The following is a 27,473-nucleotide window of genomic DNA, read 5'->3' as shown; positions in this document are numbered from 1 at the left end:
GTTTGTCATTGCTTTTCTCCCAAGAAGCAGGCGTCATTTAATTTCGTGACTGCTGTCACCATCTGCAGTGATCAAGGAGCCCAAGAAGGTGAAATCTCTCACTGCCTCTATTTCTTCCCCTTCTATTTGCCAGGAGGTGATGGGACCAGTGGCCATGATCTTGGTTTTTTTGATGTTGAGCTTCAGACCATATTTTGCGCTCTCCTCTTTCACCCTCCCATCTCAGACCAAGCCCTATTTCTCAGCCTGAACCCTGTCTGACCCCTCAAAGATTACTACTCTGTATGGTTTGCTACATGGAAACAGCTTATTTTAGGACTTTTGTAACATGTAAAGCAACACAATGTTCTTAACTAGAAAAGGTGCATATTCAGAAAAGGTTGCTTTGCAGATAGGAATAAACTAATTAACAGCAATGCTAGAATTTAATAGTTGAGAGATGCAAAATATACAGACCACATGTAGGGTTGCCAGACTCAATAGAGGACAGCACTTCTGTGCCTTTAATTGATTGCCCTGCTCTCTTTTGAGTCTGGAAACCTTAAAGAGAAACCAGCAGACCCTTTGTTTAATTTCCAAACAAAGGGTCTGCTGGTTTCTCTAAGGTTTCCAGATTCAAAAGAGAGCAGGGCAATTAAAGGCAGAGAAGTCCTGTCCTCTCTTAAGTCTGGCAACCCTAACCACATGCCACAATTCTGCTGGCTCCACCTGGCAGGCTGGCTGGGTAGCCAATCAGAGAGAGGCTTCAGCCCTCTGCTGGAATTTCTGAGACTCTGGCTCTGCTGTCTGTCACACACAAACTACCGGTAGATTTCGGTCATTTGAGCACTAGGACTCTTTAGCACTGCTGAAGCATTGCCCATCCATAACCAGCTGGAAGCAGAATTACAGTTATGCTTCCACTCAAAAACTATAATAAAATCCATGTGTAATACTTAAAACACCACTGGCAAGATAACTTACCATAAGCCCCATTTAAGTTTAAACCAATCCTGATTTAAAAGAAATGCCGATATACTGGTATTAGGCACTACCCATTGCACATTTCATCTGAAGTTGTGTAGTTGGCTTCCTGGGCAACTTGCTGGCTTCCAAAAACGAGTAAACATTGCTACTAAAAGCATATCTAAGCAAGTATCTGAAGTTCATGAAAGGTACAAGCATCACATTCTGTCGCTTGCAGATTTTAAACCACACGAAGCATCTTTGGGATAAGACCTTCCTTTGTATCTACAAGGCAAGGCAGGTTGAGGAAACCACTGACATAAAAGTTTAAACTCGGGGCTAAGAGTCTCAGAACCATAAAAGCACATAGCTTGGGCAAAATATTTACATGTGTGCTTAAAACTACAAAGGGCAAACGGTGACGAGCTCCAATCTTAAACCTGGGGGGGGGGATCTTATTGAGTACAGTGGGGCTGACTTCTGAGGAAACATGCACATAATTGCACAGATAATCTAAAGTATCTGTATTTTACACCCATCCATTCATCGTTTTATTCCTTAGCCGCCTTTCAATAGATAAAGCCATGTGAAAAAATACATAATTACAAGCACAAAAATGTAATAATAAACAACAAAACATCAGAAGCTGCAAAATCATCATTGTTATAAATACCCTGCTAGTGATAACATGAATACGCAAAGAGGTTTTTTTCTTCCCCCACCCCCATGAAGTAGACAGCAGATTTTCTCAAAGTGGTGTATGTATCCCTGCAGCTTACGTATGTTCGGTAAGCACTGAGGTAGTCGTGTTCCCAACCCAACTCCCTCTATAAATGATATTGTTCTAAACATGGATGGGGAACCTTTGGTCCTCCAGATCTCCATGGCCTTCAGTTCCCAGCAGGCCTCATCAGCATGGCCAGTGGTGAGGCATGTAGTCCCAGGAACTCTTTGGAGGGCCTCAAGTTCCCCATCCCTGTTCTAGAATGGGCAGTTCAGCAAGAGGTAGGGATCACACCTGATTATTTAGTTATGAGGATTTCCCCATTACTTTTAGCAGTTGACATCTGAGAAGAATTTTATCAAGAACATTCTTTGTAGGCTTCTAAACAAACCGGCATTTCTACAAATGGCAGTTCTAGTTGGTTGGGGAAAGCCATCTATGCAGAAAGTTTCCATTGTTTATCATTCACTTTAATGTGTTTGTTGTTTTTTCTAGACTGATTCAGCAACATCTTTAGATAGTGACAACTCAGGAGAAGACTGGCTTATAAAAGTTTGCTGTCCAAAAGCCCGGCATCGATATCGTAGATATGCCCAAGCAAAAAAGGTCAATATTTTAGTAACCTGACGTTTATGTATCTAAGACTTGAGAAGAGGACAACAATGTGTATGAACCTTTGTGACACAACAGTTCTCAGTGTGCAACCTGGATAATTGGGCATTGGGTTGATTTAGTAAAGAACTACATAATTGATCGAATTCTGCCTCTATATTTAGATTTTGCTTTTAAAAATTAGCCAAATTCATGTGCCACATATACTCAACATGCAGTTGGGATAAACTCATTTCCTCTTGCTCTAAATTCCTTCTGGATCCAGTTGACTGCATATGCAGTTCAAAAGTATAGCATCTTAACAACACTGAATATTTCAAAATAAATTTAATATGATACATGAAAATGTAGGAGACACCATGAAATTCCCATGTCATACGAACATAAGATTCTGCCGGATCTGGCCAGTCACATGTCTGTGGGAAACCTGCAAGCAGCACATGGGCATGTGAGAACTCCCCTCCCCTGAGAGCTTTTCTCAAGACTTCCTACCCTTAGAATTTAGCTCCTGAGTTAAAAGTTTTTCCCCCCTAGATTTGGGTCTTGGCACATAATGCCCTTACTATTCTGAGCTGTCTCACTGTTTATTTTAATAAACTTAATTAACCTAAGGGGCTCTACCTACCCTCTTCTTGCACATCTGCTTAATTCGCCTGGACACTGTGTCAGCTGGGGCTTCCTTTACCTTGTGAGCATAAAGTAGTAAGGGCTGTGCCACGTCAGATGCACACACACACACAATATCTCCAACCATATAGTATGATTTTTAAAATGCATATAGTCTGATTTTTTAAAGCATCTGATTTAGAAGACAATTTTTCTACTCAGATTTTTTTAAAAATTCCTACTCCAACACTGACTTTATTTTCCTCAGTGCTTGGTTGTCCTGTGAAGGTGAAATTTTTTGGCATTTTCCCCAAGCCAATTAAATGATATTTTTAATGACTGAAAGAAACTAAGTTTATACTCTTGGGGTAACATGCGGTGATATACAGTATGTCCCTTTGTTCAACGGAAATCAGCTTGTGCAACATGATTTTCAGTTTCTCTTCTGCATCTAGCCCCCTTGTTTGAGGGGGTTGGGAGGACTCAGGAGGGAGGAGAGGAAAGAAAAAAAAACCCTTGTGTGATACTTGCATTACATTGGCTCTCACGCTTTTTAAAGAAACACACTTGTTTTGAGGAAACTGGGAGATCTCTTGGAACTTAAAGCACATCAGCCTGTCACTGCTCACTCTTAAGTCAGAAAGATGTGACAATGAGACATACTCTCAAGCAAGCATTGCTTTAGATGCTTTTTTTACTTCAAATTTATCCATCAAATATCATTACAGCCTACAAAGACTGGATTCTCACATTTGGATAAAGAAGAGGATTTTATAGCGCTTACAGAATGGATGCCCATTACACCTTACCAGGTACAGAAGGTCAAATGTTTTCTTGAATAAATGCAATAAAGCTGATGCATTCTGAATTCCAGACATACTGATTTTTAATTCTTGATGGATATGATGATGGTAACAGTGCATCAGTTCATAAGAGCCTTCTTCTGTTTGCTTTTCCTTTCTTTCACAATATTTAAGATTTGTGTTATATATGTCTCCACAATGCTTCTAAAATTTTCAAAAATGCTATCCCTTCTTAAATACATGGCTTTTATTGTCTCCTGAAATTTGTTAGGAGAAGCTGTGTCTGATTTGGGAGGGGGATTTCAGAGAGCACTGCTACTTAGTTTCCTACTGATCCCATGAAGCAATCCTCTGTATCTTGTTTTATGTTGTGTACCGCCCTGAGATCTATGGAAGAAGGGTGGTATACAAATTTAGTAAGCAACAATAACATTAAAGAGACAGAATGTACCACAAAACTTCATCTGCTCAATAAATAGCAATAAATATTGTCTTTGGGCACCTTTGGATGGAAAAGCAGCCAACACATTCTATAAGTAAACTAAACTGGCAATTAAAGATAAATGATAAGAAGGAGCTGGATATTGTTAAAAAATAATCATTTACTTATTTGTTATATATTCTTTATCACATGTTATGTGAAGGGAAACAGATACAAGTTAAACTGAAATTAATTTTCAGAAACCTGTTGTGGCTAAGGTTGGTGACAGATGCTAGTATTTTTAGAGCTGGTGATTTGGAAATGAATTATGGTTTGTTGGTTGTTTATACATTTAACTTTCAACTCAACAAATAGGTTTTACGGGTTTTGTGTTGATTACAAAACTTGGAACATCTGTTTGAAAGTGTTATAAGTGAGGCAAATTAAACATGGGAAGCTGTAATTCTTTTCACCCCCTTTCAGCTCCCTTAAGGACTATTTATTTATATGTTTAAAACATATACAGTATTAGCCATTTTTTTGGTTGTAGCTCCCAGAGCATCTTAAAAAAAAAAGCATAAAAATTGAGATGTGGTAATGCAGTCGTTTACAGTGGTACTTCAGGTTACAAACTTAATTCATTCCGGAAGTCCATTCTTAACCCAAAGCATTCTTAATCCGAGGTGTGCATTCCCTACATAGGCCTCCTGCGGCCCCGGAAGCAGATTGTGTTCTTATCCTGGGGCAAAGTTTGCAACCTGGGACACCTACTTCCGGGTTTGTGGAGTTTGTAACCCGAAGCGTTCGTAAGCAGGACTGTTCGTAAGCCGAGGTACTACTGTACAGCTATTTAAATCTTAGTGTGATAGCTACATAGAAACATTGTTAAACTAGTTTCTTATGTATCATTAAGGATGTATTGCATGTTTGTGCTGTAATTGGCCTGTTTCTTAGTTTCTCAGAACTATAGCAGAAGACGAGAATTTTGGGAAGCACTGTATGTGTGCATTGTACTTCTAAGATACAGCACTTTCCATAACACTATGCCAAATACATTCTGCTTAGTCACCTTATCTAATTTCTACATATCCTTTGCTATTATGCCATGTTCTTTCAGGTAGAAAGAACTTTTAGGGAATAAAGAAAAGCATCACAAAGAATTGAATAAGTTGGAATTCAGGACTGATGTCACAGTCCTATGACCTAACTTTGGAACACTTATTGTCTATTGTAGAGAAGTTCTGTTGTACTAAGTGCAGGCTCCCCATTCCACTCAGTAGCCTACAAGATACATATAGTTTTAGAGTGAGTTATTAGAAAGTTGACGTCTGGCTTGACAAGCTGTGATCTGGAGCTGTTGAGAGGAGCCAGTATATTCTTTAAAGGCCTCTGGATATTTTTGTTTGTTAAGACTAGTGGGCTCTTTTTTTTCCCTTTTTGCAAAGTTAACCATTTCATCCTAGGTCTATCCTGGAGTGCCAAGGCAGGAAAGTACAGACTTGGAGTGGCTCATAAGACTTCGCTGTCCAAGGGCCCAAATGGAGCAGATGAGGGCGGAGCGGAAACAAGTGAGTGACTAGGTGCTTAACGTGGGACCATATCCACTATCACAAAATAGGCAGTGCTGTGCAAAACAGTTAAAACAGCGTTTCATTTTGATTTAATTAAGTTTCTTTAAAAAATTAATAAATCTAAAACTCCCATTGTGAGGTCAACTGATTTCAACATAAGTAGCCAAATTCCTTAGCTAGACCTTGATTCTTTACATTTCAAAAGAGCCAATGGTGGTGTACTGGCAAGAGTGATGGACCAGGGGAACCAGGATTTGAATCCCCACTCTTCCCCAAAGATGACCGTGGGGCACTCACAGTCTCTCAGTCTAGCCTACCTCACAGGGTCACTGTGAGGATAAAACAGAGAGGGGAGGGGAAAGTGTGTGCACCACTTTGAGGTCCTTGGAGAAAAGCTGGAATATAAATAAGAATCTGGGGAAATTTTCCTTATCCTGCTCAGAAGGGTTATCTTCATATTTACAAGCAGGCATAACACAATGGCTATTGAACTCCTTTGGGAAATTTTCAGATGAAAAGTGGTATATAAATACTTGAAATAAATAATAAAAATAATGCACTGAGCTAAGCATTTGCATCCTGGCTTTGAATGTCACCTCTGCCATGACTGCATCACATGGCCTTGGCCACGCTTTTCTCTCTCAGCCTCAGGCCCCCATCGGACACAGGGGGGTGACAGGGATTGCAAGGAATTAGACTCAAAGTACTGTACAAATGCTGAGCATTGTTATTGAGCTGCATGCTTTTCCTGTTAATGGACTGTCAGCTCCATCGGTGGCTAAGCTAAGGCAGTTATATATTGAAGGCAATTTATATAATTACTCATCATGTCAAAAAAGAGTCCTGTTTAGTTTCCAAATGTTTGTAGTAGCAGAGAAATGCACAGGATTTTATTTATTCACAATGTTTATGTGGTTACTTTGTAAGTCATACAGTAGTCTAAAGCAAAATAAAAAAATTCCTTCAGTAGCACCTTAAAGACCAACTAAGTTTTTATTTTGGTATGAGCTTTTGTGTGCATGCACACTTCGTCAGATACACTTGAAACAGAAGAGTCAGACCCTTATGTATATATACAGAGGGTGGTGGGGGTGGGTGGGAAAGCTAGTCTTAAGCTAGTCTTTTCTTTAAGAAAAATCAAGCAGGTCAGTTGATTAAGTGCAGGTGTGTCAGTGGTTGCAGAATGTGGCTGCCAGACCATTATAGCCCTGAAATGGTGGCCAGATTCTGGTGTGAGCAAGAAGACTATGGTGGCCTACATGTGGCCCTGTTTCCATTTGGAGAGGGGCACTCCATTTTCTAGAGACATGGGAAAGGAATTACATTTCATTTAAGTACTGACTGCACTGAACTGAAAGCAAAAGATTTCAGGATGTAGTGTTCCATCCTTCTCAACTTTCTTTTGGATAAAAAAATTCCTTCAGTAGCACCTTAAAGACCAACTAAGTTTTTATTTTGGTATGAGCTTTCGTGTGCATGCACACTTCTTCAGATACAGTGAAATAGGAGTCCCCAGGCACTTATGTAGAGAAGGGGTGGGGAGGGGGTGGGGATGGGGGATCACTCAGAAGGGTGGTGGACCGATAGCTGTTGATGACCGAAAACGACTGCAAATGGTTTTGCATGAAAAAGCAAGGGTTGAGATGGCTGAAGATCGCTTATCATGTATAATGAGATAAGAATCCGATATCTCTGTTCAAACCAGGTCCCTCCATGGTAGTGGAGGGACCAAAAAAATAAAAAAAATAAAAACTTAGTTGGTCTTTAAGGTGCTACTGAAGAAATTTTTTTATTTTCTTTTGGATGAATGCTGAGGATAATACTTTGTGTAGGCAAATTTGAATCTTGGGTTGATAGAATATGGTGTATTCACTGTGATTCCTCACTCCACCCTGCTTTCTTGTAAGTCTCTTCCAGCAGTCTCTACACCCTTGAGTAGATCACCCAGCAAGGCTGGCAGAAGTCTTCAACCTGGAGGGACCAAAGATTCTGAAAACTGGCTGAAACATTTTTCCATAGCGCAGGTACACCTGAGTTTGGCGGCAGTAGTAAGAAATCAGTACTGGCACTACTCTAATAAAGCTTTCTCAGCTTTGGAGAGAAGGTGGATACTCTTGTTAAGAGGTTTCGTAGAGCATGAGGCTGACAAAATATATTACTACAAGGTACACAAGGACTGACAGCCACTTTGTTGTTGTAAAGTCATCTGTACTTTGAGTTCCATATAGTTTGGGGTTCAGATAAAGCTCAGTTCTTGTCTGCTCTGCATGGGGATTTTTATACTGTAGTTATATTTTAATTATTTTTTAAAATTAAAATGAAACAACTTTTTAAATGTGACATCTATTTGGGTAAATAATATATGTATGTAGGACTGCAAGTTATTTATTCATTTATTACAGTTGTTTATGTTCTGCAATATTTCCAATATGGTTTACAAGAAGCTTTAAAACACAATTTAAAACAGCAACAAAAAAAATAAAAAGACACCAGGATCCTTCCCACAGGACGATTTAATGACTAGAATTATTTTGGGTCTGCTTTGCAAAAGAAAGATTGTAAGTTTGCCCCTGAATTTCCTTAAGAATAGATGCTTATCACCAAATTATTGACCTTTTGATTCAGTGGTGCAGCATTTCTAAAATAGGATTGAAGTGGAGCACACTATTGTAGACTCTGGGGAATTTTTTTTGACTTGTGCTAAAACTCAAAATAAGAATGTTTTATTTATATGTTTATTATACAATTTTAGGATGTATTCTCAAAGTAAATACTAATAGTATTAAATATTCTAAATATGTATTCTACTTATTCTAAATTAATATAAAATATCTTAAAGCATGTTGGATTAATAGCTCCAACCAGAAAAGTCTGCTTTCCTTCTAACCTTCTGATCTGTACAAGAAGTAATAATGGCAACTTCTTTCACCACTTTTTGTTTCTCTTTGCACTTTTTATTCTACTCCAAGATTATCTATAATTCAATATAGCCTCAAAGTTGCACCCAAATCCCATTAATTTTTAAAAGATGTTTATGTAGCTTTATTTCCTGTGTCTTCTTTAATCATGGATCTACTTATCCTACAGTGCTGTCCTGCTCATAGAATTAATTCTTAATTACTGCTTTTCATTCAGCAGTTTTACTTCACAGATTTTGCTGGTATTTTATTAGGCTATAGTTAATGAAAGACAGGATGTTGTTGGTTCCACCCAGGCCCTGCTGGAAAGAGAGAACTGCTTTGTGAGGGTAAGAAACAAAATACAGTGTCAGTTTGCAATATGTCTTTCTAACGTTTGAGGAAGACCTACAGCTATGAAGAAGCCTAGTAGGGCTGGGCAATACCTGGCTTTCCACATTGTGATATATCAGCAGCTAAATACTGCGATATGCTGATATAGCATGATGTCTTGAATGTGTCTAGGCTGTTTCTTCCTCCCCATCTTAGGATGGAAAAAGCAGCTGAGATACATTGCCCAGCCCTACATGGTGAGTGAGCCCCAATGCCTCTCCAGTTTGCACGAGCCCAGGACTTCCTTGAACTGCTCAGCTGAGGGGAGAGCCTTCTGCCCCACAGCTAAGTGAGCGTCTATGCTTCCCTCCCAATTGAGTGGTTCAAGGAAGCTCTGTCACGAGCTGGAAAGGTGTCAGCGCTTGCTCAGCTGGGGGTCGAGAGGCTTCCCCCTGCCCAGCTGAGCAGTTCGAGGGTGGCCCTGATTCCGCTCTGGCTCATACGCAAGCTGGTAGGGCATTGGAACTCCCTCAAAGGCACTTGCCTGCCTTTGCCCAAGCGGGCGGGCTTTGTCTTTCCTCTTGGAGTGGGTGGTTGCTCCGGGATTAAAGATGCAGCCTGCCCTCCCGGGCAAAGGCAGGCAGGCACGGAGCCTGAGAAGCACATTCACCTGAGTGGGCAGACTGCGTCTTTCTTCCTGGAGCGACCAACTGACCCAAGAGGAAAGGTGCAGCTTGCCTGCTTGTGCAAAGGCAATTTGAGCTCCCGATCCATCATGGTGGCTGGGGAGTGAACACCATCCCAGTTTCAGACAGTAAATTGGAGTATCGCCCAGCCTTCATGCCTTCGCCTACAACAATGGTTGCTGAAATATCTTTTGAATCTGATACCTTTCATATGTTTGATTTGGGTCTTGAAATGTTGTTTTTCTAGTGGCATTATAGATGTGGTATGTGGAAACTACTGTGGGACAAACTAGCCATGATGTTAAATGTATGTAATGGTTAGCATGTCTGCATTTTGTTCCATAAGCAGCAGCCATGAGTGGAGAAAACTGTCCTGGGGCTAAAGAGGGTAGTTTCCATCAGGACCACACAGTGTGGGGAAAAGAGATAAAGGCTCCCTCCCCAAGTGCTGTGATTGCCTCTCTCATGCATGCTATTTAAAGAACAAAATTAGGACTGTTAAATGTGTTGGTTATAGAAATCCCATGTGTCTTTTCCCCTGTAAGAAACGGAGTTAACAAATAATTTGCTTTTTTAAAGACCCAAATTATGTGGGTTTTAAAAAAAGATTTAAATTTTTAAAAACCTTAAACATCAGTTTTCATTAGTTTGAACATGAGAGTCTCATGCAGTCATGCATGCCATCTCTCCTATTAGCTAGAAAGAATTGGAGGTTGCCTTATTCCGTTTGTGTTAACTTACCCTTGGATATATTTAGCCCATGTATTTCCTTCCCTGCTCCTTTATTCTTCTTCTGTACAGTTCTACAATTGCATCACCTTAAGTTCCTTTTACAAACTTTGCTGTGTTACCTCCACTCTGTGTTACTTACTTGGGCCCTGGGACTGAGTCTGACACCTGTTCTTGGCCACTCTGCACCAGGTGTTGTTGGTCATAGTTCAGTTAGGTGAAGAATGGGGTATCGTAGGTTTCCAGCTCCTAGAAGTGAGCTGTTGCGAATGCATCAGCTGCTGGGCTGTGTGCGTCTTCTTGTGGTTGGCTCCACTACTCACATAAGAATAATGGAGTTGTTTAGCTCAGTTGGTTAGAGCGTGGTGCTGATAATGCCACGATTGCAGGTTTGATCCCCGTATGGGACAGTTGCATGTTCCTGCATTGCAGGGGATTGGACTAGATGACCCTTGTGGTCCCTTCCAACTACAATTCTGTGCCTTTATTAGTCTTGTATGCTACTTTTGGAAAACGCCGTTATGTGCGATGTATTTGCCCATCAAACATGCCTCACCTTGTTCTTTAAGGTGGTTCTTGGCCAGAGAGGACATCAGGATATCATAGTGTCATCATATCTTTAGCTGCTCTGGCTTCTTATTTGGGTCCTTCCAGCCAGTTAGTATGACAATCCGCTCCATTCCAGAATTTCAGGCATAGTCTAGCCCAGCCTCTCTCAGCATCGAGTCCCCAGGTGTTGTTGGACTACAACTCCCACCATCCCTAGCTATGTGGTCCAGGGTGACAAGCGTTGTAGTTCAACAACATCTGGGGACTCAAGGTTGAGGGAGGCTGGGCTAGCTCCTAAACCCACCCTCATTCTTGTCAGACCACCTGTGAAAGCCAGGCTGTCAAGATTTTCTTCAAAACTATAATAGCAAGAAATGTAAATTTTCAAAAATCATCAAGATTCTCATAAAGTATTCAGGAGTCCTTAAGGCCAAACAGAATTGTGGCATGTGGTCTGTATATTTTGCATCTCTCAACTATGAAATTCTAGCATTGCTGTTAATTAGTTTATTCCTATCTGCAAAGCAACCTTTTCTGAATACAGTATGCACCTTTTCTAGTTGAGAACATTGTGTTGCTTTACATGTTACAAAAGTCCTACAGATAAGCTGTTTCCATGTAGCAAACCATACAGAGTAGCAATCTTCACATTCAGTTGTCATATGATTGGCTATGGTTTCAAAGCAGAGATTGGTGCAGCAAAAAAACAAACTATGCAATTTTCAGCATAAATGGGCTACACATTTGATTAAAATGCATGTCGTTTGTGTACAGATATTTCAGTGTGTCAAGCACCCCTTAGGTTTTAGTTGATTACAGTAATGACTTGCCTCTTTCAGATATCATTTTTGAATAGTGTCTGATTTAAAGTAATTTGTTTCAACAGCGACCCAGCTTTGTTAACAATAGTCTCTCTATCAATTAGGAAGTAGACAGGTATTTGAAGCACAATGATTTCTTAGCTCTAAGGAGGAGGGAAATGCTGTACAAGAAGTGGTTTGAGAATGTTTCAAGCCCGCTACTACAGAAAATTCAGGACAAAGTTGACAACCAGTCAAGTGAAGAAATAGAGGAAAGGAAGCGAAAGCAGCTCTCCCTTTACCTAAACTACTGTAATAAGAAGGTATTGGTAAAGAAAAAAATGTTTTTTTTCTTCTGAAAGGCACTTGGAGGGATGTTAGCAAAATTGTAGAGTTTGTTTCCTTTGACTAAGGCTGGGATCAAAATTGTCTGCAAAGAATTAATAGTTATTTTAATAACAAAAGGCTCACAGAACATGCCTTGAGCTCTTACAGGTTCATCGTAGAGAAGTGTATTTGTGTGAGGAAAATATATTGTTTGTTGTACCAATGAAGAGTGAAAAGAATCAAAAATTCAGGTGCTGTAATGAGCAACCCCAGTGGTTAATGTAACCCTCATAATGTTTACATGTAGTCTAGACAATTGAATGGCTCAGTAGACTTAGATTGTGTCCTTTTTATTCAAAACAGCTTACGAGCAATGGGAGGATACAGTGTTATCTGAAGCATAAATCTGAACTGTGGTGCCATTTCTTAAACAAGCATTATCTTCAGCATTATCTGGGTTTGAACAGACAAATTGAGGACTCTATTCAATTTGTTTAACAAATAAAGACACATTTCCTTCTGCACTGAAGATTGATTTGGTTTTATTTTGTAAATCAATTATTCTATTAAAGATTTTCACAATACACTAAAATAACAGCTCCAAAAACTAAAAGCAGAACAAGTAGAATATGGAGTCCTCTCCTGGAGGCAATTCTCAGCCCCCCCCCCCAAGCTCTCCCCTGGGATCCCTCCTTTTTCTTCCCAGCCTCTCACTCTGGGGGAGATTTGGTCATATAGGGAAGAGCAAGTTATAGGTGCAAGAGCATAAGAGTGCAGAGTATGGCAGTCAGGCTCCTTAGTGGCTGGCAGTGTTTGCTTTCCCTTTGCTACATTCCAGAATGAGTGGGACCCACCTACTGTTTTCCTTTCAGCAGATGTGTGTGACTAGCAGAGAGGGAAACATGGAGGTTGGATGTGTGGCATGTTCTTTGCTAGTTGTATATATTTCATCATTTGCCAACAGAATTGCCAAGTGTATTGTTGGTTCATCAAATTGGATACATTTTTCTTCTTCAAAGAATTAGATGACTTCTTCACAAAGGACTTTGTATACAGAACTATGAAAATATAGTTGCAAGACAAATGCAGAAAACTGTCAACATAACTGGAGGGAAGACAAGCCCATATTTTTGAGGGAAATGGTGTGGGAACATTAATGCAGAGCAAAGGGAACTGGATTGAAAATTCCAATTTGCAAACTCAGTGAAGTAGATGGAACTGGACAAGTATACCTTAAAGGATGGAACAAAAAGCCTAGCCATGGAGCCATGAACTGTCAGATAAATATTTGGATTTGAAACAGATAATCAGGTTCAGGTTGATATTATGGACTCATTGCATAGCTTTGAGCATTGCTATTGCCTGACATCCCTGACAGCTATTCTCCATCCTCACTCCCCATTTGTAAAATGGGAATAATAGTAACCTATCTCACAGGTTGCTGTGAGGGTGAAAAAGTGCTATATAGGCAGGTATAGAATCGTTGTTGTCACTCATCTGTCTTGGGAGACAGTGGAAGAGTGAAGCATTGGGGGATGAGTCAAACTGTTGGAGAGTTACAGCACCTGCTGTGGCTATAGAGACTGATACAGGAGAGACATTTTTTTTTTGCAGGTGGGGCAAATGAAGGAGTCTTGTTTTGCTGCTACAGGTACAGCCTGGCATTTCTTCTCAGCACTCCTTCCAGCAGTCAATTCTTCTCTGGTCACTGCTGTGGATACACAACCTGTCTGTCTCCTGGCATTGCAATCATCTGCAAGGGATTCCCTCATGGCAGGGTTCATGTTGCCAGCCTTCATGTCATATTTGCAGACATCTTTGGAACACAGAGAGGGTCTGACAATGGGCCTGGTGCCTGAAGCCAGCTCTCCATAGAGCCTGTCCTTGGAGATCCTGCCATCTTCTATTCTGCATACTTGACCAAGCCAGCATAGACATTGTGGAGATAGAAGTGTGAACATGCTGGGAATGTGGGCTCAGGAGAGAACATTTTTGTTTGAGACACTGCCCTGCCATCTGATTTTGGCACAGCCCACGTGGAAGGCATTGAGACATCCCTCCTGGTGGGTGTAAGGTGCCCATTATTCACTTCATAAGCAGCAAGCTGAACACAGTGGACCTCCATCTTGGTATTGGAAGTTAGCATCACATGCTCCTAAACTCTTTTGGAGAGGCAAGCCATTGCCATAGCTACCTTGCCAATATGTTTGTCCAGCTCAGCATCAATGGAAAGGTTGCTGGTTATGGTGGATCCCAGGTAGACAAAATTGCCTACACTTCAAGTGTGTGGTAATCAAAGCTGATGTCTATAGTGTTGGCAATGTCCTGTTTGAAAAAAATCTTCTGGTCTGCACATGGCGCCATAAGCAGTGACTCCCTTCTCCTGTCTTCTAACTGCCTTCAGGACAACTTGATTACCAGACTGTTTGAGCAAAAAAACTTCACAAATTGGGCAGATATTCTCTTTGCTTCTCTACGCTATCTTTGATAAGAGGAATACCAAAGGAAGGAAACGGGAGCTGCTGCCAGTTCAACTGCACAAGTAATGGCAGGGGAGACTGGAACAGACCTGAGCTCTGGTGCTGTATAAGAGATCTTAGCAGCTCTCAAGCCAATTCAGAAAGATCCAGCTGAGGTTGAGTCTGATATGACCGCTCTTAAAATAGAAGTTTCGGAGATGCATAAAAAATGGATGATTTTGTGCAGTGTTTGAAAACACACGAGAGGATTACTGAAATGTATCAAAGCATTTCAGATAAACATATCACCCTACTGGAATCTCAGCTGCGGAGGAATAATTTGAAAGTTATCAGTCTGCTTCCAAAGGCTCAAGCAATTGAATTTAGGGGAAAACTCAGCTTAAAAGGCTAGCTGAATGGGCACCAGAAAGATTACAGAGACAGTGGCTATCAAATATTCAAGGGCAGGGAATTCCAAAGGCTAGGTGCCACAACATTAAAGGCCTGATTCCTACACCGTGTGAAATGAATTTCCCGATAAGATCTTCCTGATAAGTAACTGCAGGAGGCCCTCACCTGCAGAGTGCAGTTATCAATTGACAATCTTTTAGGTACCCTGGTCCGAAGGTGTATAGCACTTTTATACACCAAGACTAGTAGCCTGAACTCAGCTCATAGCTAATTCGCAGGCAGTGCAATTATTTCAACAATAGGGTAACATGTTGGTGATATCTGTCCTGTGAGCAGTTGAGCCGCTGCATTTTGCACCAACTGCAGCTTTTGGACTATCCTCAAGGTCTCAAGGACAGCCCCACATAGAGCATGTTGCAGTAATCCATGGTGTTTGTTTTAAGGAATGAGGCAGAAATTTAAAGCAGGGATGCTTAACTTTGAGAGCATCTGTTTCAATTTTTGCAAGGAGAATTGGAGTGAGCCTAACCCATGTCAAACAGCCCGTCATCATGGTTCTGCTCACTCCCCAGGACCTCTGCTAGCTGCTACGCTGTCTATTCTACACTGTCTATTCTATTGCTACACTAATGTTGGGGAAGGGATAGTAGTCAGCAAGGTGCCATGTTCTATGTGAGCTCAAGGCACACAGGAGAAGCCTGCTGGTGCCCAGTCAAGAGGTCAGGTCAGGAGTTGAAGTCCCCTGCAGCACCTTGGAGAGTTCTCAGGGTCCTACTATGGTAGCTGCATGTGCATAGCTGTCAACTTTCGGATTTGAAAATAAGGGATCAGCAGCCTCACCTGTCCTGGGGACAGTCTACGCTACGGTATATCTGACAATCCAGGATAGCAGTGGGAAGCGGCGCTGGAATAAGGGAATTTCCAGCAAAAAAAGGGAGGGTTGACAGCTATGTGTATGCGTGAGCTGCGTCTCTTGACCAGGCATCCCCAAACTGCAGCCCTTCAGATGTTTTGGCCTACAACTCCCATGATCCCTAGCTAACAGGGCCAGTGGTCAGGGATGATGGGATTGTAGTCCAAAACATCTGGAGGGCCGAAGTTTGGGGATGCCTGCTTTTGACTAAAGCCTACAATAGATTGGCTCTGTCTGCCCAGAGGAGCTGGGTGGCTTAAGTGCCCTTGCAGCCATTGGCTGAGGTGACGGGTACCATGAGAGAGTGCTCCTCTGAATCATAGGTGGGTGTTAGGGTGGCATCCTCAGGTCTGTGAGTCCTGAAGATAGTCCTGGCAGTTCTTCCCCAAGGATGGGATCAGAACGTTGTCCTTTTCAGCCTATGGACACAGTGCAGGTCTTTGGCTTGTGAGTCATGGCAGAGGTCTGATGTCTTTCTTCTTTAAGGCAAGTGGCACTGGCATTGTCATTTTCTTGGAATCATGGAGCTTGTAGTTCATTAACTCAAGTGGCGAAATACACTACCAGCACTTCCTGTCTTCTTCAGAACCTTGTGCTTCCTATTAACCTATCCAGCTTGCACATGTCCCCTTAGGATGTAAGCAGGTATAGGAGGAGGGGAATGAGAAGAACAAAGAACAAACGCTCTCCAAATTCCTCCCCCTATAGGTCTTCTCTCCCTGTCCTGCCTTGAACACGCTTGTGACTGCATGGATTTTACTTTTACTTTCTTTTTACTTGTAATGCATGTTTGTATTTGTAATGCACAAACCTGATGCTACTTCCAATGGTTGTTAGAGGCAATGTTTTCCACACTGCATGGTGTCTTTCTGAAGTGGGGGAGGGCCGGGAGACTGGAGGGACCCACAACTCCTCCCCCCTAGTTGCTCTTTGCTGGTACTGCTGGGTCCCTCCATAGCTGCAGATGTGGGGAGGAATCAAGAAGGGCCTTTCATGCTTATGTTTTAAATGTGTTGTAAGTTGTTTGAGATCTTTTTGTATAACACATGACTAACAAGGTTAATAACTAAACAACTAACTAAAAAATAAAAACCCCATGCATCTATTTTCATTCCTTTATTTTTAAGAACACCAAACCCTCATTTTGCCCACTGTGAAACATGTTGGAAATGTTTGCTTTACTGGAAGTTCTTGGGTGCACAATGCTGTGGACAAAAATGGTGTGTGCACCTGTGTCATGAAGGACCTGATGTCTGGAACTTCCAGATAAATGCACCAAAATCAAGAAAGAAGTTAAATAGGGGGAAATGGACATTGCGGAAGCAGTAATCTAGGGGAAGCTGAGCAGACAAGAACGCAGCACAGATAGATCTCCTCAAGCACTGCCCACAATGGTCAGTGAGAAAGATTGAGATAGACAGAGGCATAAAATTCAAAGTTCTCATATGTGGGCGAAAGCACACACAGAAAAATCAGATTTCTTCAATCCACATGCATGTTTACACCCTAATATGGACAAAGCTCAAGTCACTGTTCTTTGAAATATAATGCTGTTCTACGTAAGCAGTCTCATCGTTTGCTCTCTCCTCCTGGCTTTGCTTCTTGCTAATGAAAATACCACAAAATTAGCAAATAACCACAGAGGCCAGTGGCTGATCAGTGGTTGGGTTTTGTAGAGAGAGAGACTCAAGACCACAGGATTAAACAAAAAGACATAATCCAATATTGAAAACATATGATGGCACATTTTCCAATGTACACAGCTTCCAGTTTTTAAAAATCAGTTTTCAGATTTCATACTCTCTTTAGGGCTGTGTACTACCATATCAAATTACTTGTGGTTGCTTATCTGTTTGCATGTTTGTGGCAGACACAGTTTTGAAGGACAAGAGTCCTTTTCTTTTGGAACACAAAGCAAGCAATTACCTACCCAGCCATTTTTTTTACAGATGAAACTAGAAAAGTAGTTATGTTTACATGTGGCTGAAGATGCTAACCTATCTGCTGCATATTATATAATTTATGCTTCAACAACTTGTTCCCTTTTTGGCTATAAAAGATAATATTAACGAAACTGAATGTCCTGCAGTCTGTTCATAATGAACTTCAGCTACTGCTGTGTGAAATTCCCTTAGAGTGCACACACTTGTGCGCCTGAGGCAAACTTCAACCTCCCATTCAGATATTTTTGAAGACCAGGTGCAGGTTGCTGAAGCTGAAAACTGAGAACCAGCTGTTCACACTAATGACATTTCAACAAAACATCTGCAAAAATTGGGTCAGTGATTTGATTTATTGGGGAATGTAATGTAGTAGGGAAAAGGGGCTGCCCCACGTAAATAGGGACAGGTGGAGGGATATTTACAAATGATTCCTAGGACTGTGTCCATATTTTCTAATTTTATGTTGTGAACTGTCCTGTGATCTTTGGATGAAGGGTGGTATACAAATAAAATAAAATAAATATAGAAAATTGTCCAGTAGCACCTTAGAGACCAACTAAGTTTGTTCTGGGTATAAGCTTTTGTGTGCATGCACACAATTTATTTATTTATTTCGACTGTATCAGACCAACATGGCTAAAATAAATCAGTATGCACCTTTTGTACAAAGGAAGAGCGGCGCTTACCATGCTGGAATTGTAACTTCCTTGTATTAGCTGTTGCCTCCTGTGCTTTTCTGTTCATGTATTTGTTTTGTCCTTTGCTTGTGTCTTCTGTTCCGTTAGGCTTCATCTGATCCTGGCCCCCCAGCCTCCCTTTGTGTGCTTCTTCCTCCTTTCCACCCACTTTTTGAGTCTTCTTCCTCTGGCTCATACTTTCCCTCTTTTCTGCCCCCGTTTCCATTTTCTCTCCTTTCCGTCTCCCCTTCCACTTCTCCACCAATCGTCGTTCTCCCCTCCGTCATGCTTCCTCCCTCAGTCCCAGCTCATTTCTTTCACTTGCTTCCTCCCGTTCCCCCTTTCCTCCACTCGCCTTCTCTTTTCTTTCAGTCTCCCTTCTTACAGCTGACCTCCTCACAACCGCCCAGTCCTTCAGCTGCTTTGCAGCTTCCTGCTCCTCCTCCAGCTGCTGCTTCTGAGCCGCCTTCCGATGCGTCAGCTTCTGAACTCTCTCTGCCTGCACAGCAGCCTCCACCTTCAGAACACGAGCCTCTTCGTGACTTCAGCGCTTACCATTCCCATAACCCTTTCTTTCTCCCTATACCTCCACCCATCCAGTCCTACAGGAGATATCAGGCTCGGCAAAAGAATAGTGACACCACAAAATATCCTTGAAGACGGAAGACGCTTGGGGTCCCTTCAGTGCCATGGCCTGCAAAAGCGCCAGCCACGGTAGACAAGGTTCAGGGGCTCACACTTTCTAAGGTTTCTCACATGTTCTGTCAATGCTGCTGCTGAATTGTGTGGTGAGATGTTCTGTATTCAGTGTTACCTGCACTATGGATATCATGAAGTGAAAGAGAGAACCAAGCGGGACAGTTAAGGACATCGTTTATCAACTGTCTGATGCAACACTTTGACTCCAAAAGGTGTGTACTACACAAAGGTGTACACCATACAAGATTGTAAGCTCCTTGGAGCAGGGGTGTGTCCTACATTTGTTTGCGGGCCTACAATCCTTGCAATGAAATGAAAGCTTAACTTGTGTTTCCAAGCTGTGTCTTGAAGGCCCCACCTGGATGTGATAACACCTGTGCTACCTGGTTTGTGGTGTGGTTTCTCCTGTGAGTGCCATTGGCAAAAGATCCTGTGTTGCACTTAAGTGGGGATGCTAACTCGTTTTTGTTGGAAAGCGTTAGCTCCTCCATGATGCTGCAGATTGCAAGGTTTCTTGTTTTGGAGCAGATATACAGGCTTAAAACCGTGTAGTTTTGTCATGTGTCCTACTCTTTGATTAAGAAGTCCTTCAAATCAAATGTTATGTTCAGCACAATTTTTTTAGCATACTTAGCACTGACAACTTCATTTTTTCAGACAAATTATTTCTGTGGGGGGTCTTGCTCTTGATCAGGACCATGTCAGATGGGAATATTTGTTTTAAAAAACCTATCTCTTGCCTCATGGACACATGCTGTTTTCCTCCTGAAAATACCTCACAACTTATTTTTACTCTGAAGTTTCTACATACTGCAAATAGCACCTTTTGATAAAAACTTAGAGAAGAAAGCAGTGCGAGGAGAAAGGTTTCTCTCAGGGTGGTCCAACCCACACCCCGAAGGCCGCATGTGGCCCATGAGGCCTTTTTGGGTGGCCCTTGTTCCACCTTTGTGGAATGAGGGCTTTTGGGGGGGGGCGGATGCTTTTTTTGGGGGGGGCGGAGAATTGCTGGTGATAAGTACACTTTAAAAATACGTGCTTCATGCATTATGTAATTTGATGCTTAGTGACCACAAAACCTGTTTTTGGTAACAGAGACACCTGCTTAATACACATAATTCATAATTTGGGGACTATTGTACAAAAAATGACAACCTCGGTAATGCTGAAAGACAAAAAAGATAAAAAAGTTACTATTGTGACTTGATTTATGAAATGAATGGTGCCATTTATGCATTAAGATGATGGAGTAAATGCTAGCTAAATGTTGAGGTACTGTGAATATTCATCTGTGATACTTTATCTGAAAGGTGTACTTTAGGGATTAGGTAAAGGTAAAGGGACCCCTGACCATTAGGTCTAGTCGTCACCGACTCTGGGGTTGCATGCTCATCTCGCATTATTGGCCGAGGGAGCCAGCGTATAGCTTCCAGGTCATGTGGCCAGCATGACAAAGCTGCTTCTGGCGAACCAGAGCAGCACATGGAAACGCCGTTTACCTTCCCGCCGGAGCGGTACCTATTTATCTACTTGCACTTTGACGTGCTTTCAAACTGCTAGGTTGGCAGGAGCTGGGACCGAGCAACGGGAGCTCACCCCGTTGCAGGGATTCGAACCGCTGACCTTCTGATCAGCAAGCTCTAGGCTCTGTGGTTTAACCCACAGCGCCACCTGCGTCCCACTTTAGGGATTACATAGAAAATATTAGCTACCTGCTACGTAAATATTATGTTGCATCCATAGCTTGCTTGACTTCCACTTTTTCTTCTTTTACAGGGCAGTGCATTTTTAGAAAGCTATAATACTTCCTCTTATGATCCTTTCTTTCTGAAATGTTCTACAGACACTTGCAAGGTAGGAGAGCCAACATGCTGAATTTATTGCACTGATGAGAATTGTATTGGTTTCTTGGCATCATAGGCAGAGCCGGTGAAGGGATGTGTATGCATTAACAATATTTACAAATTAGATAATTAACACATTGTGAATTATTTGGCAGTTTAGGGAATTGCCCACTGGTAAACACATCTTCACACACTTGACCTCCTTTCTCATCAGGATCTTCACATTTTCTTCCCCTCCCTTGGACATACACAATTCACATTTTGTGCCGTTAGATGAATTCCCCACAGTACTGTGGCTGTGGACTTTCTTTTCTCAGTTCCCAGTGGCTTGAATTTGGACTCGGGGGGGGGGGGGAGAAGAAGAGTGGGAAGTGGGAGTGACCATAGTACTTTCACAAGAAACTCCCAAATCTGAACTTTTACTCTTAAGCACCAAACTATATATGCCATAAACCAAAACTTCTCTTCTGAAATGGATGTTTTGAAGGGATTTTTAAGTGGACCCCCAGATCCTTAGAATGCCCACTCTCAAGTATGCCATGAGTTACAAATACTTAGATGTGTTTGGATTTGAGTCTGCTGTTCTATATGCATGGATTGGACCTATGTACTAATATACTGTCTATTCTAGATGGTCCTGAAAGACCCACATTGGCTTCCAATACGTTTCTGAGCACAATTCAAAGTGTTGGTATTGAGCTTTAAAGCCTTAAATGGCCTTGGCCCAGTATAGTTGATGGAGTATCTCCACCCCAATTGTTCAGCCCGGGCACTGAGGTCCAACTCCGAGGGCCTTCTGGCAGTTCCCTCACTGTGAGAAGTGAAGCTACAGGGAATCAGGCAGAAGGCCTTCTCAGTGGTGGCGTCCTCCCTGTGGGACACCCAGCAGATGTCAAGGAAATGAGTAGACAGTCATGTATAGGGAAGCTTTTTAATGCACAATGTTTTTATATATGTTGGAAGCCACCCGGAGTGGCTGGGGCAACCCAGTAAGATGGGCAAAGAACTACTATTACTACTACTAATGCTGCTGCTGCTACTACTACTACTACTAATAATAATAATAATAAAACAAGCTGGAAAAATTACTGTGCACTGTGTAACATTTATGTTTGGTTGTTCATGTGCTATGAATGTTAATACTTCACAAATAATTTTAAAAAGGGGAAGGAAGTAAGAACTTGCCTGTATTTTTAATAGGTTTCAGTTCCACCTTTATACGATCCTTTGTTAAAGGAGATACGAGGAAGATACCTTGAGGCTGGCATTATTCAGCAGTGTGACTCAGGTATTTCTATGCTGCAGTGCTTGGCTATGGGCTTCTGTGGCACATTCTGTTTCGAGACTTAATGCCCAATAGCCTAGGTAAGGAAGGGCCCTTGCCCTGCTCTCTTCTTCTTTCCCTCTCTGCACCAACCTGTCAGGTTAGTCAGACTAGCCCCGCCCCCGATATGTTCTATTGATTTTGTAAAAAACAATAGAATATAGGCAACACGAATAAACCCACACACCCTGGTCTCTCACAAATAATTTTACATCGTTAAATCCCATAAGTAAGGACAGTAGAAAGGTAAATGTAAAGGTACACCTGACCGTTAGGTCCAGTTGCGGACAATTCTGGGGCTGCGCGCTCATCTCCCTCTATAGGCCGAGGGAGCTGGCATTTGTCCGTAGACAGCTTCCGAGTCATGTGGCCAGCATGACTAAGCCACTTCTGGCGATCCAGAGCAGCACACGGAAATGCCATTTACCTTCCCGCCAGAGTGGTACCTATTTATCTACTTGCACTTTGACGTGCTTTTGAATTGCTAGGTGGGCAGGAGCTGGGACTGAACAACGGGCGCTCACCCCGTTGCAGGGATTCAAACTGCCAACCTTCCGATTGGCAATCCCTAGGCTCTGTGGTTTAGACCACAACGCCACCCTCGTCTCTAATAAGGACAGAAAAGCACTTAAAAGGAGAATTATCTGATGTATCTTCTCCAGAACCCAGCATGAGCACTGGATGGCTTCAGACTCTTGGAGGAAGTATTTATAAAGAGTGGGAACTTTGCTGCATGAAACATGTCTGGCTTGGCTTGGCCCTCAGCCCACCACACATCATCGGCTAGCCTTTCCACAGGGGCTAGGCAACTATACCAAGGGTGGATATAAAAGTCAGGATCTGTTTTCCATCCTCTGGCTATGGCCCTTTGACTCAAGATGCAGGATGGAGGAACTGAAGGATGCAGATAGAATCACTTAGGGTCGTTTGGTCTTCCCCCAAAGTTTATGAAGTGGTAAAGCTGGTGGTGCTATATATCTGGGAGGGGTGAATTTGACCATAGGTAAAGGTAAAGGGACTCCTGACCATTAGGTCCAGTCGTGACCGACTCTGGGGTTGTGCGCTCATCTTGCACTATTGGCCGAGGGAGCCGGCGTGCAGCTTCCAGGTCATGTGGTCAGCATGACAAAGCCGCTTCTGGCGAACCAGAGCAGCGCACGGAAACGTCGTTTACCTTTCCACAGTAGTGGTCCCTATTTGCTTGCACTTTGACTTGCTTTCGAATGCTAGGTTGGCAGGAGCTGGGACCGAGCAACAGGAGCTCACCCCGCTGCAGGGATTCGAACTGCTGACCTTCTGATCAGCAAGCCATAGGTTCTGTGGTTTAACCCACAGCGCCACCTGCGTCCCGAATTTGACCATAGTTTTGCCTTTATCTCTGAAAGTAGTCACTCCAGTTTATGGAAATAACCTTCATGCTTTTGACTTCCTACAGGAAAATTATTTTCCTCCAAAGAGATGAGTGAGCTCCATAAGGCAGAACTGCCACTCCTTCCATTGAGTCGGCAACTTATGAATCCAATAGAGTGGTTAAAAATTCCAGCTGGGTACATAGAAAGTGAGATTCGTCAAAAGAGCCGGTAAAGTTTGTCACTGCTTTTTAAACAAATTCTCTTTATTCCATATTTCACACAAGAGGGGGAATAGAGCTGTTTTATGTACTTACCATGGAACATGTGAATAACATAGCCAGTGGCTTTAATATAAAAGCTTAAATGTGTGCATACTTTCTTTTCCGTTGAAGAAGGGGCTGTTGGTTACACTTAAGATGTTTCATCATCTGAACTCTCCATCTTTTAAATGCTGTCATAATCACAAAGCATAATTGCATTCATCTGTACTATTTCCCCCCCTGAAACCATCATTAACCAGGAATTGGCTGGCATTTCCTTGTTTGACCACTCATTTGTTTATTTATAGAATCATAGAATTGGAAGAGACCACAAGGGCCATCCAGTCCAACCCCCTGCCAAGCAGGAAACACCATCAAAGCATTCCTGACAGAGGGCTGTCAAGCCTCCGCTTAAAGACCTCCAAAGAAGGAGACTCCACCACACTCCTTGGCAGCAAATTCCACTGTCGAACAGCTCTTACTGTCAGGAAGTTCTTCCTAATGTTTTGGTGGAATCTTCTTTCTTGTAGCTTGAATCCATTGTTCTATGGAGCAGCAGAAAACAACCTTTCTCCGTCCTCTATATGACATCTATATATATATAAACGTAGGCATTGTGTGCGCAGAGGTCACAGCCTTTCTCCGTAACTGCTGAACTGTAATGTAACAAATTTGGCCACAACGTTCCATGCCCATCAGTGAGGGATCTGGCATAAAAAAATCCAAAAAACCAAACCTTTCATACCTAAAATAATGATTAAACACAAAAAGTGGCGCCTAAATTAGATGTTTCCAGCAGAACCTCTGAATACTCCAGCAGCATTCAATAGAAAGGCAGATTGCCCACTGCTGCCTCGAAAGCCGCGCCACCAGATGACATCACAAAATTCCACAGCAACCAACTGAAAACAGGTCTTTTGCAGCAACAAGGCCCGTCATTGCCAAGTGGAGGTAGGGGCCTGCCTGGGGGGGGGATGGGCCCCCCGAATAGGGGGCAGGGATAGGTAATGGGTCAGAACAGGGTGGGGGAGACACAGGGATGAAACCTGCCCTCTCCACAGTGTCTCGCCTCGGCTTTGCAGACTAGGCTGAGTGGCTTTAGGGGCCTGCCTGGGTCGGGGATGGGGGGGGGGGGTCAAATAGGCTGCAGCATAGAATCAACTGAATATGGGCCTTTTATAGGGCCGTGCCTTTGGGTAGAATAAATGTTATTTCACATAACACACGTGGGTAGGGGAGTCAGGGTTGGGACAGGGCAAAATTTTATAGAACACGCGCATTGGGGGAGTGATTGTGTGCAATGAACGGGTCACAGGAATAACCCGGGGGGGTGGGGGTGGATGGAGGAGAGGAGGGAAATCACAGGGTTAAATGGGGGTTAGGGGGAGTAGAGGGGGGAAATCACAGGGATATGCCGGGGTGGGGGAAGAGGGGGCATAATAGGTCATGGATCAGGACAGAGTTGGGGGATTCTCAGGGATGAGGGGGGATCACAGGGTAAAGTCGGGGGGGGTGAGGGGAGGAGTGGGGGAATCACAGGGATACTTCAGGGATCGACACAGGGTAGGGGAAATCACACAAATAACCCAAAGCAACGTGTGGCAGGGCCAGCTAGTCCTTTTATATATTTGAACATGGCTATCATATCACCCCTTAACCTTCTCTTCTCCAGGCTAAACATACCCAGCTCCCTAAGCCGTTCCTCACAAGGCATCGTTTCCAGGCCTTTGACCATTTTGGTTGCCCTCTTCTGGACACGTTCCAGCTTGTCAGTATCCTTCTTGAACTGCAGTGCCCAGAACTGGACACAGTACTCCAGGTGAGGTCTGACCAGAGCAGAATACAGTGGTACTATTACTTCCCTTGATCTAGATGCTATACTCCTATTCATGCAGCCCAGAATTGCATTGGCTTTTTTAGCTGCTGCATCACACTGTTGACTCATGTCAAGTTTGTGGTCTACCAAGACTCCTAGATCCTTTTCACATGTACTGCTCTCAAGCCAGGTGTCTCCCATCCTGTATTTGTGCCTTCCATTATTTTTTTTTGCCCAAGTGTAGTACTTTACATTTCTCCCTGTTAAAATTCATCTTCTTTGCTTTGGCCCAGTTGTCTAATCTGTTAAGGTCATTTTGAAGTGTGATCCTGTCCTCTGGGGTATTAGCCACCCCTCCCAATTTGGTGTCATCTGCAAACTTGCTCAGGATGCCCTCAAGCCCATCATCCAAGTCATTGATAAAGATGTTGAATAACACTGGGCCCAAGACAGAACCCTTGGAGGTAACAGATTAGAATTGATTCCATGCAACTCGACTAGACAGGACTCTAGCACTCTCCCGCCCCGGCCCTGCTCCCACAGTGGAGGCTACCTCTCTCCAAATATATGGGGCCCCAAGCTGTCAAGGGCTTTATATACTAATCACAACACTTTAAACTTAGCCTGGGAGCGTATTGGCAACTAGCACATGATGGAGAATTTTAAGTTGTTTTGAACAATTACCTTTTGGAGAAGAGTGAGGTATTTATATAATAAATAAATATTCAAAGGGAGAATGTTAGGTAGGAAAGCATTCAGGTGTCTAATCCTTGGTCTGACAGGTATAGTCCAATGGCAGTTATGTGATATGAAAGTAGATCTTTTGAGTCATGCCAGGAGATTCAGGTTTGATCTCTAGCAAAATTAGTTTGCTAGGCTTTTTAAATCTTAGAAGGCTTAGTTGATAGCTCAGCTGAGAAATACATGGTGCAAGAAACTGGTTTGTTTTCAGCACTCTTGTCTTCCAGTTCCAATGGAAATGTATATGAGGTTGGGCAGTATGCAGACTATTAATGTGTAGAGATGAAAGTTACAGCTGCAATACAAGAGCGAGGAAGAGGCCTTCATCTTGGCAAATGAGTGCCTTTTGTGGTACAGTGGTACCTTGATTCTCGAACGTCTCTGTTGACAAACTTTCAGAACCCGAACGCTGAAAACCCAGAAGTAAATGCTTCTGTTTTCGAATATGCATTGGAAGTCCAATGGCTTCCACTGCGTTTTTCAATTTTCTCAATTGAATTTGCAGACAGCCCTTTGCGCCTCAGTTTTCGAATGTTACGGATTACGTTCAAGAACTGAGGTACCACTGTAGTGGTTTTCTGGAAATAATCTCTTTCCAAAGTCAGGGCTGCAAAGAGTCTTCAGGTCTTGGGCAAATGTTCTTATGAGCCAGTGGCTCAGTCATAATAGAATCTCTTTGAGAACTCTGCATCAACAGAAGCCTAGTGTACAGATCAAGGGAAGTTGTAGTACTGTTCTACTCTGCCTTGGTCAGAGTACACTTGGAGTGCCGTGTCTGGTTCTGGGCTATTGACAAGCTGGAACATGTGCCCAAGGGGATCCAGGATCTGGAAACCAAGCCTTATGAGGAATGGTTGAAGGAGCTCGGTATGTTTAGCCTGGAAAAGAGGAACCTGAGAGATATAATGGCTGTCTTCAGATTTCCATGGAAGATGGAGCCAGCTTGTTTTCTGCTGCTCGAGGGTAGGACTCAAACCAATGGATTCAAATAAGCAAGGAGATTCCAACTAAAAATTATGAAGAACTTTCTG

At 42.6% G+C, this 27,473-nt stretch overlaps 1 protein-coding gene across 7 annotated transcripts in view; it reads left to right on the top strand.

Moving 5' to 3' along the window:
• LOC118082609 (protein FAM228B) overlaps nt 1-27,473 on the top strand; it is a 31,917-nt gene that overhangs the window by 1,085 nt on the left and 3,359 nt on the right. For 2 of the 7 annotated variants that reach the window (XM_060272353.1, XM_060272352.1), the window contains exons 2-10: nt 2,165-2,275; nt 3,616-3,699; nt 5,575-5,679; nt 7,590-7,706; nt 8,855-8,929; nt 11,802-11,999; nt 20,882-20,959; nt 22,150-22,237; nt 23,709-23,853. In XM_060272353.1, the coding sequence (XP_060128336.1) occupies nt 2,165-2,275; nt 3,616-3,699; nt 5,575-5,679; nt 7,590-7,706; nt 8,855-8,929; nt 11,802-11,999; nt 20,882-20,959; nt 22,150-22,237; nt 23,709-23,853 (1,001 nt within the window). Of the gene's footprint in view, nt 1-2,164; nt 2,276-3,615; nt 3,700-5,574; nt 5,680-7,589; nt 7,707-8,854; nt 8,930-11,801; nt 12,000-18,514; nt 20,006-20,881; nt 20,981-22,149; nt 22,238-23,708; nt 23,854-27,473 lie in introns of those variants that run through there. The other 5 variants (XM_060272355.1, XR_004692288.2, XM_035110355.2 and 2 more) reach the window with 5 other exon arrangements.

The sequence above is a fragment of the Zootoca vivipara genome, chromosome 3 (genome assembly GCF_963506605.1).
Source record: "Zootoca vivipara chromosome 3, rZooViv1.1, whole genome shotgun sequence".
NCBI lineage: Eukaryota > Metazoa > Chordata > Lepidosauria > Squamata > Lacertidae > Zootoca > Zootoca vivipara.
The sequence above is the reverse complement of the archived record's forward strand: the minus strand, read 5'-3'. Positions and strand labels throughout refer to the sequence as shown.